At 33.7% G+C, this 21,580-nt stretch overlaps 1 protein-coding gene across 3 annotated transcripts in view; it reads left to right on the plus strand.

The window, feature by feature from the left end:
• Nucleotides 1-21,580, plus strand: part of LOC106867823 (uncharacterized) — a 362,348-nt gene that overhangs the window by 322,603 nt on the left and 18,165 nt on the right. For all 3 annotated transcript variants that reach the window (XM_014912847.3, XM_089353055.1, XM_014912848.3), the window contains one exon: nt 12,818-12,895. In XM_014912847.3, the coding sequence (XP_014768333.1) occupies nt 12,821-12,895 (75 nt within the window). In that variant the 5' untranslated portion in view covers nt 12,818-12,820. The remainder of the gene's footprint in view (nt 1-12,817; nt 12,896-21,580) is intronic.

Raw genomic sequence — 21,580 nt, forward strand, 5'->3', positions numbered from 1 at the left:
CAACCCCAACATAAAGTATGTTATTGGTTTTTGTGACTTATTAATCCTTATATCATGTCGACAAACCTAAATTTCTTTATTGATTACATCTGCAACACATTTCCAATATTTCTATGATCTTTATATTCTGACTTGCTAAATCAATAAATTTTAATATTTCATTTCTTTACCGAAATTTGCTGCTCTTAAGACATTAGTTTTTTCTATATTTCTTTTTCAAATTCCTTACTTACCTCCTTTCGTTTACCTCAGACCTCAGAGTTCTGATATTTTCCCATTCCTCTTTATCAGCCTTTCACCTCCACTCTCCACGTTACTGTCACGTGGGTTCTTCAATTTAAATTCCTTCATTGATCTGTGCCATAGCCCAAGTGACAATATACCCATTCTCTTCGACTCTCTCTCTCTCACCATCTCTCTCTCTCTCTCTCTCTCTCTCTCTCTCTCTCTCTCTCTCTCTCCTCTCTTTCAATCTTTCTCTCCCTGTGTTACTCTTTCAGACGAAGGGCAAATATCCAAAAGGATAAGATCCTTACTCCACGCCATAATTGAACTCATTGAAGTATTCTGTTAAGTCTCCTGCAGACCATCACATGTTGCTTCGGATTCACGATTTTACACTTCATACATTCAACCTCCTTATATCGCATTTCTGATATTAAAATCTAATATCATTGCTGTTATACTCCACTTTAAAAGGATTCCTCTCAGTCGAGGAAAAGGTTTAAAATATCAAACTGACATTAACTATTTATATAAATTAATATCATCCTCCCTGTTTGTAGAAGAAAAAGAAAAATATACCGGTCTTAGAATGATTAAATCAGTAAAGGCAAATTAAATTCATCTTGACCTGAATCATACATTGAGTTCAAGGGAATCTATCGCGATTCTAAACATTATTAAGCATTGCCCTTTCCTTCTTTCATACTATCTACACGATTTAAAGAGATTGATTCTCTATTTCAACATGTTAAGAAAATGATTAATTAATTTGTTGATTTGTCAATATATATAGTTTTTATATCTGTATTTTTTGTTCTTGGTTTATTTATTGTATTTGTTGTTTTCTACGTGATAAAAATTGATTTGGCCATGTAATTTATAATAAGTTGGCAATTTTAGTAAGTGCATTTCTGTAATTATTGACATCATAGGAATGTTTGCGCTTTGGGTAAAGTAGACCAGGTTGTGATGAGGCGAACGTGTTGGTTAATTCAGGGAAAAGATTAAAAGTTTAACTATACACTTTAAATCCTGTCAAACTCGGAGATACAAATATAAAAGCACTCAGACATATACGAAGTGGGTTAGAGAGAGACGACCGGAAGGAAATGGGAATCGAAAGAATACAACCAATTAAAAATACATGAATGGAATTGGAGTGAAGATGAAAGAAATAAAGAAACGAGGAAGAGCAAATAGAAGAGAATGGAAAGAAAGAGAGCAAAGTGGCTGGAGATGAATAGGACGAGAGATACTGAAAAGAGAGGTGGTGGGAGATGAAAGGATATATAATGAGAGAGAGAGATGGCGTTAGAAATAGATATCGAATGAGAGAAGGTGGAAATAAACAAGGAGAGAAGGAGAGGGAGAGAAAAGAAGGAGGATGCAGATGGGCAGAGGGTGGGAGGGAGGATGAGAGAGAAAGTTAAGGGGAGGCAGTAAAGGAGAAGAGTTGTCAGATGATTACAGAGAGAGACTGAAGTAGATAGATGGAGCAAGGTGAGATGTAGTTAGAGGTAAGCAGGGAGAGTATCGTCTGTAGAGATATCTGGAGAGCGAAGTTGTTTAGAAGAGTGAAAGGTTAACAGAAAGAGAGAGAGAGAGAGGGAGAGAGAGAGAGAGAGAGAGAGAGAGAGAGAGAGATTGGTGGGGGAGATGTTCAAATACAAGTATTGTAACCCACCATCATGAAATACATAAGGGAATCTACAAGATATCGAAGCAGGAAGAAGTGACGCTATGCGGTCGATTAAACAGCTAGAAATAGCAGTCAACCTCTCCCTTAAATTACATGTTACTATCAAAAAACAAGAAGTGAAACAGAGAAGAATGTAAACCCTAGATCCAGTGACGGAGAAGAGCAGAAACCTAATAACACAGCAAGTCCACGCTGGAGTTTCCTCGTGCTCATTGAATCTGCTAACTAAAGCAGTAAGGTCTGCCCCAAATTATATCCTACTGCTTTAGAAAAACGAACACATCAAGTATTCCTAGATACAATATCTAAGAAAAGCATGGGTTGAACATCTCTGATTATAGATTTGCAGTATCAAAGCATCAAAAACGATATTGACACATGATGTGGTTTCTATTTGTGTTCGGTCAACTAATGTTAATAGCCATACAGAAGCGAGTATTTGCATCGAATTGAATTTTACACGAGTTTTTGTGTCTGTTTTCCAGATTACATACTTTTCTCTCGTTGATCTCGCATATTTTTACACATGCTTTTCAATGTTTGGTATAGTGTGGTGTTCCTGATTGACACGCAGGCGCACTCACAAACACACACACACACACTCACACGTCCCATGAGCTAGGTTTCTGTAAGAAGCCGACGAAACTGAGTCCGATGGAACCGAATCAAACATCTTAAATAACAATAACAATATTCGTAACACCTACTCAATGTGCTCTTTCGTTTATCCACTCACCTGTATATATATATATATACTTATATATACATAAAAGATATACATACATCTATACATACATACATATACATACGTACATACATACATACAAACATACATACATACATACGTACACACACACATATATACATATATATATATATATATAAATGGAGTTAAACGCAGGTGTTATTCGAATTCTTTTACTTCCGACACATGTTTCGAAGATATCATTGGTATTATTCCAAAGGAATAAAATGGTGTAAAACAATATAATCTTCTCTTCAGGAAAATGAAGAAATAAAACTCGTCAGTAAGACATTTTAACAGAAAATGATGGATATGTAAAGTGATGAACTGAACGCTATAAAGTTTTTTTTTAAAAAACGTTAGAGGATATAACGTCAAAAGTAGCCTATAGAAAGAGGGGGAGGTAAAGGAAAGAAAAAATCAGAAACCAAATAAATGAGAAGTATAGAGCGATATGCAAATTAAATAAAACCCTAAAGTCTTGGAAAAAGATATATCTAGTAAAAGTGAAATATAAGAAGAAAATCAATGTTTAAATTAAATATAATGGTAGATATCACTTATATGAACTAAAGGTGTGTTTCTGCCAATGTTTACATCGGTAAGCACGCTCTATAACCGTGTTTATAAGGGGATTTTTAGAAAAAAGAATTTTTTAAATAGTTCAGAATTACAGAGAAGACAGAATTCCTTGCCTTTATCATAAGGGAACGAAATTGAGAGACTCAACCAATCTAAATTCAATTGTTTATTATGGTCTTTTAGATACAAAATTAATTTACTAAGTCCTGTACTGTTACGTTTATTTCTATCCCTAAATGTAGAGTAATTATTAGAAATTCTATTATATAACTGAGAAGAAGAGCTACCTATATAGAAAATACATCGGTACCTGAAGTAATTTTACACTGGTATATAGAATTTTTAATTTTAGAGTTACTTGACATAAACTTAATTCTGTTGGAATTGACTTCAGAGACAATAACCTTGTTATTAATATTTCCAGGTGGATGGATTGTATTTGCTAAATTAATGTTAGTATTAGTAAACGTATTCTTATTTAACAGGCTAATATCATGTAAGGAGATAATTTGTAAGAGATTTTTTGTGTTGGAAAAACCAATCCTAACCGTGTGCGAGTTGATAATAGAGTAATACCTAGAATTCTTTGGAAAATTCCTAATAATAGCTTCCCGAAACTGCAAAGGAAGATTAAATTTAATTTGCCTTCCATTAGGAATATCAACCAAATGATTTTACTATTAGTTACCTTATTTTTAGGGGTAACTATCTTTAAAAGACATAGATTTATGTTTAGAACGAAAAGAGGGGTTTAAATAAGGGTTATCTCCCTTCTTCTGTTTGGTGTTGGCGTATAAATTAAAATTGATATCGTTTATATCCTTAAAACTAGATTTCATGTCTCCATTAGTAAAGGTAGAATAAGATTGAATGGAGTTAATGTAGGTAACTTTCTCTGTATAACCTACTTTAAGTAAGGCAGAGTTATAAATTCAGTCTTATTGAAAATGTCAACATAAGCAGATAACTTAGACAATTTGTATGAAATATTCTTAACTAAGTTCCTAGTGATTACCCTAGAATGATTACACAATTGGCTAATATACTTAAGATTGGTCGATGGTTTGTGGTATGGGAAGTACGAATTATTGTGTAAGTTAAGTGTAATATCTAAAAAGTTGGCCTTCGTTACATCATCATCAAAAACGATGCTTAAGCCCATTCTACGGAAAAACTTAACTAAACTATTCTTAACTTGTACATTTTGGTCAGAAACATTTTGAAGGTAAAGTAAACAATCAACACGATATAGACCGCCATTGATGCTTGGGGACTGGTCTGCCATTTCAAAAAGTATATATATATATATAGACTAAATCAGCTATTTATGCTGAATCAAAATTTCCCATCGTAACATCAAAACCTAGGGTATGTCTTTACGGACTCACAACTTATTGTCAAACTTTATGACAAATTTTCTGGCGGCCAACACAACATTAATTTCTTCCCTGGTGAGAGCAGCTTTGTTATGTACAAGCCAAAATGTCTTTATTAAGTACTATTGGGTTGGTGGAGGAATAAAAACCAGAATTGTCAAACTGGATAAACTTAGTGATCTTCTTATTAGTAATAAATCTAAACCAGTCGACTGGGAATGAATTGGACCATAAACTAAACTTTAATTTTTTAATTCGTGACATCTAAGCTGAAGTGAAGTCAGCATGTTCTCTGTCTATCTCCTTACCTTCTTGGAGATTTTAGGTAAAATTATACTAATGTGTCGTGTCCATCTGTTTTAATTTAATTAAATTCTATGTCTTTATGCAGCTGAGGATTGCTCTGCATTTAAATTAATGTAATGATTGCATTGTTCAATTAAATGGAGTTGCTTGAAACTGTCGTATTGCATTACCACTGGATATCCTTGCTGCTTATTTTGATTATATATATATATATATATATATATATATATATATATATATATATATATATATAGGCATATATATAAATGCATATATATATATATATATATATATATATATATATATATATATATATATATATATATATATACATACATATATATATATATATATATATATATATATATATATATATGTATGCATATATATTATTTATATTATATATATATATATATATATATATATATATATATATATATATATATATGCCTGTGAGGATTTTTCAGGACATTTATAAGGAAAAAGATATAGATATAATCTTATGGTATGTTAAAGTTGTTTTTGAAAGAGGAATTTATATTTGGAAAATTTAATGTTTCTAACCATATGAAACATATCTGATTCAAATTTGTCGAGTTAAGCACACACGCACGCACACACACACACACACACACACACACACACACACATATATATATATATGCAAATATATACAAATATATATATATGTGTGTGTATATATGTGGTGTGTGTATAAACACACACACGTGTGTATGTATGTATAGTTGTCAGTGTTCATAAACGTAATTTGTTATTGATTCGAAGCTGAGATGTATTTCAGCAGCCAGCAGCTGTAAGTTTAGCTAATTCCATACCACTACATAGAACATTCGTTGTTACGTTTCTTTGTGTTTATGTTGTATAGGTTGTTGATATGTTTTTTTTTATATTTGTTTCAAGAGACTGACAATATTTTACCTCATTAGTATTGTTTCCTTGATTATGTTTTTTTTTAAATTTTACTGTTTCTGAAGAGTGGGGGAATGTTCTGTTAACTACGAGAGTTACCCAAAAGAAAACCCACAATTTGAAGATAAGAGGAAATCAAATATGTATATTTATGTCATGAGTTCATGTTGGTGAATATAATATTAAATCATAAATCCATAAACTTTTATTAAAATAGATAAGTTTATTTAGACTCGTACTATATCTTCATCTTCTTTTCAAACTTATATATTAAAGGGTAGATAGAGTGAATTCGTAGTAAGAAAATATCAAAATTAGATTATGCGTTATGTCATTACGCTACATTAGCGTGATCCATGTCTTTGTTATTTTTGTATATCGAAATCCTTTGTTATATCTGACTTTCAGTTTCCCTTCACTCCTTCTGTTACCCCCTTCTCCCTTAATCTGTGACGTATTTGCTTCATTATTTATTCTCTTCATATCTTTTTATATGTTATAATTCTCCTCCTTTTTCATCTCTGTCAAAATTTACCTCCACCGCTTTCCTTTTTATTCAACCTCTTCTTTCCTGTACATACTTTGATATCATCTATTAATGTTCCTCTCTTTCTTTATTCTTTTCTATTAGTCACTCGTTATCTATACACTCTGTTATTTTATTCCGTTACCTTTCTGATTCCTCTACATTTCTAGAGCTCTTTTTTTTTCTCACCACTCTTCCCTTACCTTACATTATTTCCTCCTCCTACTCGTTCTGTCGTCTGCTCGTCTAACTCCCTGTCTCGTTTCATGGTTGATTGTTAGCTCTTTCTTTCTTTCTTTTTCTTTCTTTCTTTCTCACCCACACTCTGTCAATCTCCTACCTATCTATTTGTCGAATCCATATATTCTTTAAATTCTTTCTTTTACTTTCACCCCTCTCAGCACAGCTAATACTTTCCCCTACACTCCCATAACGTTACGGCGTGAGAAAACAAAAAAGAAAAGCAGCGTGAAAACGTGACTTGGCATTTTATAATATTGATTATATCAGGCTTACCCCTATAAAAGCTTGCAAGAGAATACTTTTTCTGAAACTTTAAGACGATGTTCATTTGACTAATTGCAAGGAATTATTTCAGTAGAAGGAAAAATCCAAAAATCCTTTACTAGCTCCTGATTTCTTGATTCTCTCTCCTTAGAATCCCCATCAATTTTTATTAGTTATCACTTCTTAGAAGCCTAGACATTAATGATGCATATTCTGTCGATAGCAAGGCAATTCATTGATTTTGTTCTTTTTTTTTGTGAATAATTTATTTTACGTTACTGCAGTTTGGAAATATGAACGAGATCATCTATAAACGCCCACCCTCACATCCCACTCCTCTGCAGCTACTTTCCTATTGGTCCAAAAGTTCTAACCGCATGCTGTTCTGTTAAGCGCATCGTGCACAAGTATATCTAACCAGGTGGCCTTTTGCAAGAAAATGCTCCATATTCTTGCAAGCTTATTTTCGATGTCTTCCTGGAAAATTATAGAAGGAATTGCGATATTTTGTGCAATGAATTTTTCAGTGAATATATAACGAACTGAAGAAAAATATAATTCTTTTCGCAGAAGTGTTAACCCGAATATAAATACACCTGAAAAACTATATATTCTGTTCGATAATAATCTGCGCATTCTCTATCTCTGTTATATTTGTGCACATTTGAAGTTTAAAAAAAAATTCTGTTCAGAAAGTTCAACGAGAGAATATCATTTTGGTAAGAAAATGTCTCACGAGAATTATTTAGAATTCATTACTTTGTGCGTTTTGTCATTTTAATATTTGCTTCTTGTTAGAATGTTAACTGAGCGACAAACACTGTCAACAACCGAACCAATTGTCTTATGCTAGTGAGCTTTAGAATCTATTTTCAGAGTTTATTCATTCAGTGGTAGATAAACAAAATACCAGTAATCTACAAATCAGAGCTAATACACAGATCTTTAAATCTAGGCTTTTACAAAAGTTAAAAATTAGTATTTGCTATTAAGCGTGTCTCATCTGAGAGTTTTCGATGAGCCGAAAGTATACACTTAATTTAAAAACAGTAAAATGGAACTTCTATTATGAGGCCTTGTGCTTAATTAAACAAATAAGGACGAGGACGTTGGCGTTGCCTTGGCGAAGATTTGCGCTCTCTGGGTGCTCTTGTTATTATTAGTTCTGGCATTGTGGTAATCTCCATTAAGTGGTAAATTCTTGGGGAACTGAGTCCTTAACTCGATGGGCCTTGCCCTTCCCCTCATTTTTCATAAATCCCACAACAAACCATAAAAATCTCTCATCTTCATTTCGATCATTAATATTTGTACGTACCCGAAGATAGAAAAAATTTCCGCGAATTACGTTCTCCAAAGCTTGTCGGAAAGCCGGGGGCGTCATTTCAAAATGTAACCACATGTGAATCGTTGGTGATTTTTCCCCTTCCGTCTTCCTTTTCTATTGAACACTCCTATTTCTGAAGGAGAGCCTTGCTCGAAATGTAAAACCACCTTACTTTCCTTCCCTGAGCGTCTGCTAATATTTCACATGTACCACGAACTCGCGTTGTTTTTTGTGTTTGTTCTTCGTTTTCTTGGATTTACTATATATATACATATATATATATACATATATATATATATATATATATATATATATATATATATATATATATATATATATATATATATATATATATATATATATATATATACATATATATATAAATGTGTGTGTATGTGTATCAGACGTTACATTATCATATATGTCATCCTCTGAGAAGATAAATGCAAAAGGTCACCTGTTATTATATAGTTGTGTATGATGGCCTTCAACAGAACAGTATGCGGGTAGAAAAAACTTCCAGACCAATAGGAAAGTAACTCGAGCTAATAGGTGAAATAGTGTGATGTCAGATTGAGCATATCTCAATGATCTTCTTTCATATTTCCAGGAGATAAGTAAACTAAAGCAGCGTGAAATAATGGTTTACTAAAAAGATAAGAACAAAAACAATGAACCGACTTGTTATAGACAGAATATACATTATCACTCGTGTCAAGCTAGCGTCAAAAAGTAACAACTGTGATTAAAATTGAAAGCTTTGGCCTATATTTGCAGCAGGTCGAGTGATCATATAGATCAGTCGTTCCCAACCTGAGGTCCGCGGACCCCTGGGGGTCTGCAAAAGTAGTACGTTCCTTCCTTTACTAGTGGTAGCCTTTACATTCCCCAGGCTGTCCACAGGGATGGGGGGGGGGGGCTCCATTCTTTTGTAGAACCACTGGATCAGAGGGATTTCTGGTTGTTGCTTCATCTTCCTTACCCTTGTCAGCCTTGCCACAGTTGATTTCGATGATGGCATCAAGAATCTCAATCTGTGGTCTAATAAAGACATAGGATCGGATAAATTCGTTTTTCTTCACTTCGATCTGCTCAATGGTTCTACAGAAACCATTGTTCTTCAGAGCAGCAGTAATTGTGTTGTTTGGAGGATCGCCGCTAACGATTTTCCAAGCTTGCAACGGAATCTTCAGTTTCTTGCTGTCCCACTTTAGTACCATCTTTGTTGTTTAAATCCAGGCGGGGGGAGAGGGGGGAGATAGAAAGGAAGTGAGAGAGACAGAGAGGGGGGGTAAAAAGGAAGAAAGACAAAGGGAGTGAGAAGGGAATGAGAGAGGTAGAGAAAAGAGGGAGAGGGACATAAGAAGAGAGAGAGAGAGGAAGATATGAGAGAGGGAGAGAGAGAAAGAGTGAGGGAGCGAGAGAGGAGGGAAAAGAGGAGGATATGACAGAGCAGGTAACGAAGGTATGAAGGAAAGAGAAAAACAAGGTATGGAACGAAAAGGCCGCTGTGAGTGAGTTGTTATATATATATAACTCGAAACGTCAAAGACTTTCCGTATTCCCGAGCGTCATACTAATATATACTTTTGTTATTTACACCACCTGTCCTCGTCTGTTGTTATTATTTGTATATTCTCCCATATATATATATATATATATATATATATATATATATATATATATATATATATATATATATAAATATATATGCAAGTAAAAATAAATACAAAAAAGGGTTTTTTTTTGTATGATTGTATGACAGTCTGTTAAAGTCTGTCATACCGGCCATGACGAAGGGAAATAGCCCTGAAACTCGAGTCGCCTTTATATACTTATATTTATATATTTGATCCTTTATATTGAACACTCAATATTTCATCTACATTCAATACTTTATTTCATGGTGCCATCCATTTTTATTTTATTTTATATTATATATTGTATATTATATTATATATTGTATCTTCCATATTCTATACCCCACATTGGTTCTGCAGGAATATAAATGAAACATAAAAAACAGACAGAGTTGGAACTCTTTTAAACAAAATAATATATATATATATATATATATATATATATATATATATATATATATATATGTTTGTATGAGATGTTATATATATGTATGTATGTATGTATGTATGTATGTATTTATGTATGTATGTGTGTATGTGTGTATTTATATATATACTCAAAATCCAAATAAATTATCATTATCTTTTAAAAAAAAATTAAGTAGCCAGCAAACATAAGCAAATAAGGAAAATATATATTGAAAATCAGGGTACAATATGTACCTGTTTGCTAGAAAGAAGAGTTAAAATCCTCCAAAGCCACCGAGAATGTAGCAAATATACTAAAAAAAAAAGCAGTCCTTCCCATTTGTAAAACTACAAAGAGGAGGGTGGATATCCCAGTATCAATTGATTTGGCTTTCTGTGCCAAAGATATTTAAAGCACATCAGTCAGGCGTACTACATAAACTATTTTTTGAAAATTTATTTACCATTCCGTGCGCGTCTGTTCAGCTGAATGCCCCGCGACTTCCAAATGAACATTAACGAGCCAGTATAAATTCAAAATTCAAATAGGTTTACCATTATCTTTAAAAAATCAATTGATACTCGGACATCTTTGTAGTTTTAGAGACAGGGACGACTGTTTTTTTTTTCTTTAGTATTATTTGCTACATTCTTCATGCGCGTTTACATATAGTTAGAGAAGCGAGGCTTTGGAGAGTTTTAACTCTTCTTTCTAGCAAACAGATTCATATTGTACCCTGACTTTTAATATATATATATATATATATATATATATATATATATATATATATATATGTGTGTGTGTGTGTGTGTGTGTATAAGTGTGTGTGTGTGTGTGTATACATGCACACACACACACACGCACGCACACACACACGCACACACGCGCGCGCGCACACACACACACACACACACACACACACACACACACACACACACACACACACACACACACACACACACACACACACACACACACATATATATATATTAATGCAGATAGCAGTATGCAACGTTTTACCAGAAAGGAAGACTATAACTTTCACCAAATATGACCAGGGTGTTAGAATACCGGCATTGCTAGAAATAAGAGCTAAAAAGCTCTAATGCTGTAATTAAAGCACATAATTGTATACACATGCACTGATATATAAATTATATATATTCAGCCACTCACACACATGAAGCTCATTAAATCGAATACTCTACAAATTGCCTTATATTTAATCAAAAGAAATAATTAATTACATTGCTGCTGCTGCTACATCGATTTTGTTTTTATTCTTCCCTTAGACTTCATATCTTTCTCGTTGCTATTGAAACAAAGCATTTTGTTTTTGTTGTTGTTGTTGTTTCACCAAAATGACGAAGATCGATACGCAAAGCCCTTCCAGTTATGCCCATTTCCTCTTTCTGAACATTAACTCCCGCTTTGTACAATGCATTCTTCTCAAGACAGTAGGGTCTGATTGGGAGAAGTTTTAGGTTTAAAACCAGAAGGTCAAACGATCACTTAGATATGCTCCTTAGAAATGCTCCTTTTTGGGCACGAAACGTTTTATGTAAGGCTTGTCTTGTAAGCTACTCAAAGGTACCTGTATAAGCATAGCTAATAAAAAGTTGCCACAGGGATAAGACCGAACCATACTATACATCTCTGTGCCCGATGCCAAATCTCAGCCATGGTTTAACAAGATATTTAATCAAGATTACACATGCATTAGTTGTGGCATATTCTGGATATCAACCGCAAGGCTGAAGCGTCACCGTTGTTTTGTTGCGCATCAGCAAGCAATGGTCATTCTTAATCTTGTGACACTCATTTATGTGTGTGTGTGTGTGTGTGTGTGTGTGCGTTTGCATGTATATGAGCGTGCATAGATACATGCATAGGCAATCGGCTATCCCCTTGCCACGAAAATTTCAGGCTTTGTGCCTATAGAAAAAAAGGATTATTATTATTATTATAGAGGGTAGCGGGTTACTGCCTCTAACCTTACGTATCCACTATTATTATTACTATTATGATTATTGTCGTTGTTGTTGTTGTTGTTGTTGTTGTTGTTATTTTCATATACACTCAACAGATTAGACTGTTAGAAAAAAAAAACAATCCTAACACTGGGCTACAGCAAGTAACCTTAGATGCCAAGAACCCACCTAAGTATCCTAGCTGTCCCTAATAACACTATTTTCTGCAACTGTACTAAACTGGGTTTAGTACAGCTAAATATCAACCGGAAATAGAAATTCTTTCGTAAACGACAAGTTACCTTTACGCAGATGTTTGCATTTCTAATAGTAGCGGCCAAGTCTCCTTCAAGTCAGACCTTTCCAAAGTTTAAAATAAATGATAGACACACCAGGCATAAAAATTTAATGCGGAATACTACGGTTCGAAATTCGTAATAATATAGGAACAGTTTCTGCATAGAATTTTAGTATATAAAATATTTATATAATCTTAATGATTTATATTGTATGTATTAACATAACAGATATTATTTTCGTGTCGTCTCATTTTTGCTTAATTTTTCTATTGACAGATCATGAAGCTTAGTCGCAAGCTTCACACCGGCGCTCCAGCCTCGTCAGACAACCAAGAACTAAACGAGCAACAACAGGTAAAAATGTTATTAAAATCAATGCTTCAAAAAACAAGTGTTTCTTTTCCTTGACACATACACATATATATGTAAAAATATATATGTACATACATACGTGTGTGTGTATATATATATATATATATATATATATATATATGTGTGTGTGTGTGTGTGTGTGTGTGTGTATGTGTGTGTGTGTGTGTGTATATATGTATATATTATGTATGCATATATATGTATGTGTCTCTACTACATTCAATTATAGATATATGCTTGCATGAATACACGTTTCAGTGGCTTCACACACACACACATTTATGTATGAATATGTATATGAATATATGTGTGTATATGTATGTATGAATATGTGTATGCTTGTTCTGAATATATATATACATATATATGTATGTATGTATGTATATATATATATATATATATATGCATATATTAGGTTGTTCAAAAAATAATGGCCGCTCTAAGTGTTGTGTTTTGAAACGCAATTTTAACATAGTATTTTAATTATATTTTAGGTGAATTTCGATATAATAATTATTAATAATTGATGTATGCTCTTTAATAATTTTCTACTTATTTCGGACAGAAAACATTCTTGAAGCATAGGCTGCCTTAATTATGGACATGACAAAATAGGACCTTCGCCCACTTTTCTTGAATGAGTTCAAGTTTGGGCACAATGCCTCCCAAACTGCTGTCAATATCAACAGGGCATGGGGAGAGGGGTTCACAAGTGATCGCACAGTATGAAGGCGGTTTCAGAGTTTCCGTAGTTCTGAAGATGAAGATGGTAGAGAAGGGTCGTGCAGCCTTGACACTGAACAATTGAAAGCAATTTTTGAACAAACCTACGTCAACGTGTCAGAGAAATGTCTCATGCACTTGGTGTCGGTATTGCAAAAGGTTGGTAAGGTGAAAAAGCTCGATAAATGGGTACCGCATGAGCTCAATGAAAAAAAAATATTCGACGTTTTGAAGTGTGCTCGATGCTCTTTCTGCGAAACACCAATGATCCTTTTCTTGACCGAATAGTCACTTGTGACGAAAAGTGGATCCTTTATGATAACCCTTAAACAATCAGGTCAATCGCTTGATCGTGATGAGTCCCCCAAACATTTCCCAAAGCCAAAGTTGCATCAGCAGAAGATTATTGAGACTGTCTGGTGATCTACAATTGGTTTTGTCCATTACAGCTTTCTGGAAGCCAATCAGAGCATTATAGCAGAGGTTTACTGCAATCAACTTGCTGAAATGCATGCCCACTTGCAAAAATAATGAGACCTGCATTGATGAATCCGCCAAATTCTGCCCCACGATAATGCAAACCACATGTTGTAAGAATGACGCTACAGAAACTCACAGGCTTGGGATACGAGACTTTATCATATCCTCCATATTCTTCTGATCTTTCACCCTAAACTACCATTTTTAAAGCATTTAAACACGTTTTTAAGTTATAAAACTTTCAGGTCCAAACTAGAGGTGGAATCAGCTCTCAAAGATTTCTTAGCATCAAAGCCAACGAGACATGAATAATCTCGTTGATCGATGGCAGAGATGCATTGATGTTCACGGCTCATATTTTGACTAATCAAAACATTTCTATTGTTAATTTTTCCAGAATAAAATTATGTTCCTGAAATCGGCTATTATTTTCGGAACAACCTAATATATACCCGCACACACATAGACATACTCACATACTCGCATACGGAGTTAGAAAAGGGATAGATAGATAGATAGATAGATAGATAGATAGATAGATAGATAGATAGATAGATAGATAGATAGATAGATAGATACGATAAAGCAATGATCACCCACTAATGAGTTGGGAGTGAGCTCTGTTTTCAATTCTAACTTAATACAAGTTGACTTAAAACATAACTTGCGTGAACGCGTCATTTTCACTTTAAACTCCAAGTCTAATAAAACAGTAGAACCACTCGCACATACTTAAATGGAACTGGCCTGAAGTTGAGAACCGTTCTTCTGTATCCAGATCTGCTACAAAAAGCAGTCAGATATCTCTCAAATCTGCCATCTTAATAAGTACGGAGTCACATTAAATGAGGTGGTACTATGTCTGAATAAATGAATGCATGGCTCATGGCTGTAAGCTGATCGATACCGACTATATCAGGGCTGGTATGAAGTAAACAACAAAACGGTCCTTTTGAAGCTAGACACCTCTGCCTGTGTTGTATTTAGGATATTTTATCAGCTCAGCAGAGACGAAAGATATCTGATGACAATAAATGCCAAATTGGAACGGAAACTCAACTGGGATCGAAACATGTTATTGGTTAATGTGAACTATTCATTTATTTATTCATTTATTTATTATGCACAAGCATTAAAACTGTGATTTTGTGAAATAAAAGTCTTAGACAGAAGTAGTGATGTTCATGCAATTCTAAATAAGATACGTTAGCTACATGAATGAAGTGATGTGGTTTCCGTCCGCTGAAAGCGGAAAATAGCGGAAACCCAATCTTCTTTGCAATTCATTTCTTAAGTATTTAAACAAGATTGATGTTCATAGTAAATGTCTTTAAGAAGTTAAAAGATCCATGCTTAGTTGTTGGTAACATACATAGAGTAGAATGACTGGCATAAGTGATGCTATTAAAACGGTCTGCTTGTTGCTAATCCTATTAGAGAATTTTCTATATTTTGCCTTTCTTACAAAATAGAGTAAGAATGTAAGATCAAATAACGCCGACTTCTAACACACGTTTTAGGAGATAAAATCCGATGCAATCAACTCGAGTGACCATGTTTTTCGATCTGATAGATATAATGGTAGATTCAAGGAGGAGAACGCTGAGATGGTCGGTATCAAATTACTTCCGAAGTCATCTAGAAATGTTAATAATACTAACTCAAATAGGGACATAAATAATAGAAGTTGAAAAGTTGCTTTATTGGTAAATGTGTGTGTGTGTGTGTGTGTGTGTGTGTGTGTGTGTGTGTGTGTGTGTGTGTGTGCGTGTGTGTGTGAAGGCGCGTGGCCTTGTCGTTAAGGTATTGCACTCGCGAACGTGGGATCATGATTTCGATTCCCGGACCGGCTGCAAGTTGTGTTCTTGATCAAAACACTTCCCTTCACTTGGTTCCAGTCCAGTCTGCAGTGGATAACCCTGCGAAAGTCTAACCTTCCGATCAGAGGAAATGTTGACCTGTGCTCACTTTGCCAGCGAGGTGGCATCATTCAAAAGCGAAAATGTTGCAAAGCACATTGTGATCAGCGATGTATAACAACATCCGATAGTTTGGTCGATCACTTGATATAGACATACATACATTTACACATACATGCATACATACATATATATATATATATATATATATATATATATATATATATATATACCGGAGTAAGCACATGAAATGTGCAACAAGGTGGAAAAAAGAGTACTCGAATACCAGAGGTAGAGTAATATGCTTTATTTAAAAGCAGCAGAAATATAACAAAAAAAACCGTTACTCTGAGTTTCACGTTCCCGTTCATCGGACAGTTTTAAAACTGTCCGATGAACGGGAACGTGAAACTCAGAGTAACAGTCTTTTGTTATATTTCTGCTGCTTTTAAATAAAGTATATATATATATATATATATATATATATATATATATATATATATATATATATATACACACACACACACACACACACACACAAAAATTCAAAGTCTAGAGTAGTGGGGAGAAATATATACAGTGATGGGTATGTGATCGTGAAATGTATAGAGATCAAAGTTGGTTATGTTATGCGTGCATATTTAGACTGTTCTGTATTTTTCGATGAATATATTTTCTTTATTTAAACGTTCTTGTAGAGAAATTGTATCTTTGCACTGGTAGAAGAGGAAAATTGTGAAATTCGGTTTGATGCTACCCGCAGATCTCTCCATGTGTTCACTTAAAGGAATCTGTTTGTATTGCGGGAACCGGATCTGCGCTTTATACAGGGTGTTTCTCCGACTCAATGCCATACGCGTCTCAGTGTCATACTGTACAGTGATGTCTACAACCCGAGCACAAGTTATTACATAAATTAGATTCTCAGAGGCAAAAGTGAAGTTGGTTCTATATGCATACATGTATATATGCATATATGTATATATATATATATATATATATATATATATATATATATATATATATATATATATATGTATATATATATGTGTGTGTGTGTGTATATATATATATATATATATATATATATATATATATATATATATATATATATATATATGCATATATATATGTGTGTGTATGTATATAGGCGTAGGAGTGGTTGTGTAGTAAGTAGCTTGCTTACGAACCAGATGGTTCCGGGTTCAGTCCCACTGCGTGGCACCTTGGGCAAATGTCTTCTACTATAGCCATGCAAGTGGATTCGGTAGATGGAAACTGGAAAGAAGCCCGTCGTACATATATATATATATATATGTGTGTGTGTGTGTGTGTGTGTGTGTGTGTGTGTGTGTGTGTGTGTGTGCGTAAATGTATATGTGTGTATATATTTAATGTCAGTGTGTCTATGTTTGTCACCCCTATGATCGCTTAACAACGGATATTGGTGTGTTTGCATCCCCGTAACTTAGCGGTTCGTCAAAGATGCCGTTAGAATAAGTACCGGGCTTACAAAGAATAAGTCCTGATGTCGATTTCTGAAGCACCGCCTTTTAATCGAAGAAATCGACCCCAGGACGTATTCTTTGTAAGCCCTGTACTTATTCTATCAGCATCTTTGTGGAACCGCTAAGTTATGGAGGCATAAACACACGAACATCGGTTGTCAGGTGATGGTGGGGGCGGGGAGAAATAATATATATATATACATATATATATATATATATATATATACATGAAGAAAGGGAAATAAGAGTTGGTATATTAATACAATTCTCAAATACGTAAGCGGCATCAGTGGCGTGAAATAGAATGTGGAGATGGGGTCACTTGTAATATAGAAAGCCTTCAACTCGATTTCATGCGCAGATCTTATGCCAGCATAATGGTAAACTATTATAGTGGCACATTGCTATAGATATTTCGGTAAAGTAAAATGGACTATGGTGAGACTTCAACCGCGAACGTAAAGAGATGCAAGTTAATACGTGTAGGAGTTTACGTGATGTTATAATATTTGCACCATATAACCAATTTAACATTTTTCAAATGTTTTTTTTTTTAGGCCCAACAGCAGCAATTTTCGGGGGAAAGGGCTAGTCGAAACTATAGACTCCAGTAATGCATCGGTATTTTTATTTTAATTAAAAAATGACCGCTGTTGGATTTGAACTCAGATTATAAAGAGCGATGATATACGACGATATTGTTTTTCAACGTTCTAACGAGTGCACCATTTCGTCGCTTTAATAGTTTTCATCAGAATGATGTTTAATTTTGGTATTCTTCATAATAATGACAACCAAAACTAAAATGTAATTCTTGGTTAAACCCGAAATCTTTAAATATCTTTTCTTACTGTTGTTTTTGAGAGATGTGTGGTGTGCATTTTGAATATTTAAACTGAAGAGAGCGCTACAGTATGTGAATATTTTGTGTTTAAAATCTAGTAGATTGGTTGTTCTCACTTAAAATTCTGTAGAAGCAAGGGCCTCAGATGTAATTTTTCCAAGGGTCAGAGCGCAAATTAAAATTGACGTATCCCTCATTTGGAGTAGTTCGGCCAAGGAGCCCAATGACCCCCAAAGCCTACAATATCCAAGCTGGCTGTACGATGTAGTTCACTTGTGGGAAAACTTTTATATTAGTCTTATTTCAAAGGCATCTTGCTGTAAAAGGGAATGACTTTTTGAACATTATTTAGCATTTAAATAATTAATAAGCAACCATTTATCAATTGCGATCATTAATAATGAAATCTCGTTTAAAAGTTGAAGTTTATTACTGCAGACTTGCTAAATCTAATAATCGAATTAATGAATATTTTTATGTGAAAACATTAAATTTGAAATTGCATAAAATAGTTGTGCTGCACCATTATACATAATAGATGATGATAGTATAGCTACTTTAGTTTCGTAAGCACAATGTTAAAGATTATCAGAGCTCAACTATAGCAGAATATATTTAAACCTTACCCATTGCAGACATCTAAATAAACTTATAATAAAGATTAAGTGTGAATAACAAATCTTACTTGGAACCATGTCACTATGCATGATGTAGTCGTCATTATACGCATGATTTATAAACATGAGCATGTCTTAAAATTTAAATGAAAATTCTAATTTTTTCCCAGTTAAATATAGGTTAAATTGATTCTAATTTATCCAAATTGCATTTAATGTATCGAAGGTTGTATACTGTAATAACGCTAACATTCCTTCAAATTCAAAAAGTATTGTGTTCAATATCATGAAAAATGTATACATAACAATACAAAACCCAAGTTAGTATCAAATAAAGAAGACAAAATGTATTTTATTTACACAGAAGAAATAATTCAATGACATAGAGATTAACACAGTTAATCTTCATGTCACTGCTTTTGAATATTCTTGGTATTTAACTGTAAGTAATATATTCCTGGTTTTGAATACCGAGCTACATAATTATTTTTGAGATAAACCAGGCAACAAGAATGTTTAAAATTACTTTTAAATTGCCAAACAGAATAACAAATAAATAAATAAAAACACCAATATATGCGTGTGTGTGTGCGTCTGTGTGTGTGTGCGTCTGTGTGTGTGTGCGTCTGTGTGTGTGTGCGTCTGTGTGTGTGAGAGCGCCTATGTGTGTGCATACAATATATATATATACCGACTATTGATCGACATATATATAGAAGCTGTTATTTGGATAGTAGTTTTGTAATTTAGAAAACTTGAATAAAAAATATTATATGAAAGATAACACATTTCTGTTGAACAGAAGAATATTGGATGATTCATTAAAAGATAACGTGACATGCCAACATCTTGCTGATTCTGGAGTGTAAAAAGAAAGAACTGAATTCTAAAATGAATGGCAAAATTAATATTCCTGATCAGAGTACTCGGCTAGTTTGCGTAGGTGTGGACAAGAGAGGAGGTTCACACTATTTCTTGTTGGCAAAATTCAAAAGATGCACGACGTAAAAATATAGATTCACAAAACAAAAAATACAACATGCTTTATTATAATCAGTTTTCTGTTTCCTCTACTTTAAAAGAATAATATGGAATGAAAACTGTAAATGTCTTGTGCTTTGTCCCAGTGTATCAATCACTTTTTGAATGAGTTCATGTGAACGAATCAATCACTTTTTAAGTGAGTCTCTGTTTGATCTTAAAATACATTTTCTCCATGGACCCTCATCATTCAGAGTTCAGATAAACGCTTATCTGCCAGAGTTGACCCGAACCAGGTTTTATTCTCAAATTTCAATTGTAATACTGTACAAACAACTGGATATTAATCATGAAATGAAGACAGGTATAATTATGATAAAGCAGAGGCGTGGAACATTTTTCCTGTTGGAAGGCCACATTGAAGTTAAATACAATCCGACCACGACCAAGCTGCATTGCACTATATTTTATACAACTACTTTTAAACCGCGATTATAAAATAGAATGTAAAATATTAAAAGCTTAGAACCCGTCCCCTACATGTTTAGAAGTAAGTTTTGTCGGGACGGGATATGCTTAAATATAAAAGTGGCAACAGTTGTCTTTAGAGGAGACTCACGTGACAATAACTCAATGCTTAGTCTGAGCTACATTTTACAATTACATTGACCAAAAGTAAATACATGAGTAAATGAAGAAGTATTGATAGTTGTAATTAGTTGCTAATTAATTGAAAAGATGGACAATAACTAAAATTTCATCAACAAAAATAGCTTTCAGGATCATCATTTTCCCTCAAGCGTATCCCCCGCCACTCTGCAGCCGGTCTCCCACTTCTGATCTTAAATTACAGCAATGGGAAAATAATAACTTGATTAAAATTCTCAGTATATCATTATTCATCTAAAACCATAAGTCTGTGGAAATAACTGCTGGATACAAAATCCTGGTCTCATGACACCAATATTACATTAATTTCAAACAGTTGTTCGAAGGCAGCATTGAAGTTAAATGCCATCTGAAAATATCAAATTAAAATATGTATAATATATATCTTGTACTTAGACTGAACTGTTTTATAAAACATAATTATTGATAAAATTGATAACTTATATGGACGAATTATATCAGGTAACCTAAATGTTTTAAAAGCTTATTTAAATATAAAGCTATCACAGTCATCTCTAAATAGGTATAAATGGTGATAAAGGTTTGTGATAAATGCGTGTGCTAAGTTACAGTTCACATTTACATTTTCCGAAAGTAATTACATGTTAGTATGAATGACGATAAATGGTTTCTTTCCGAAGATACCCACTTCGTTAAAGAGTTAGATATATATTAAATTAAAAATATATTCCAGTACATTATTTTCCTTCAAGCGTTGTAATTTTTTCAACAAGCTGCACCTAGACTATTACAAGAGCGCAAGTTTCCAACTCGTGATATAAAATAACAGCTATGTAAAAGTAACAAAAAAAAAATTACTTTTCTCCTCAAGAGATATCTGCGTAATTTACTGCACATAAAGCAACAACAGCCACCAATACTCAGCATCGCCAATTGCAGAAGGATTGGGCGGCTGCAACTGAACT

This window comes from Octopus bimaculoides, chromosome 5 (assembly GCF_046866305.1).
Source record: "Octopus bimaculoides isolate indiv1 chromosome 5, ASM4686630v1, whole genome shotgun sequence".
NCBI classification, from domain to species: Eukaryota; Metazoa; Mollusca; class Cephalopoda; order Octopoda; family Octopodidae; genus Octopus; species Octopus bimaculoides.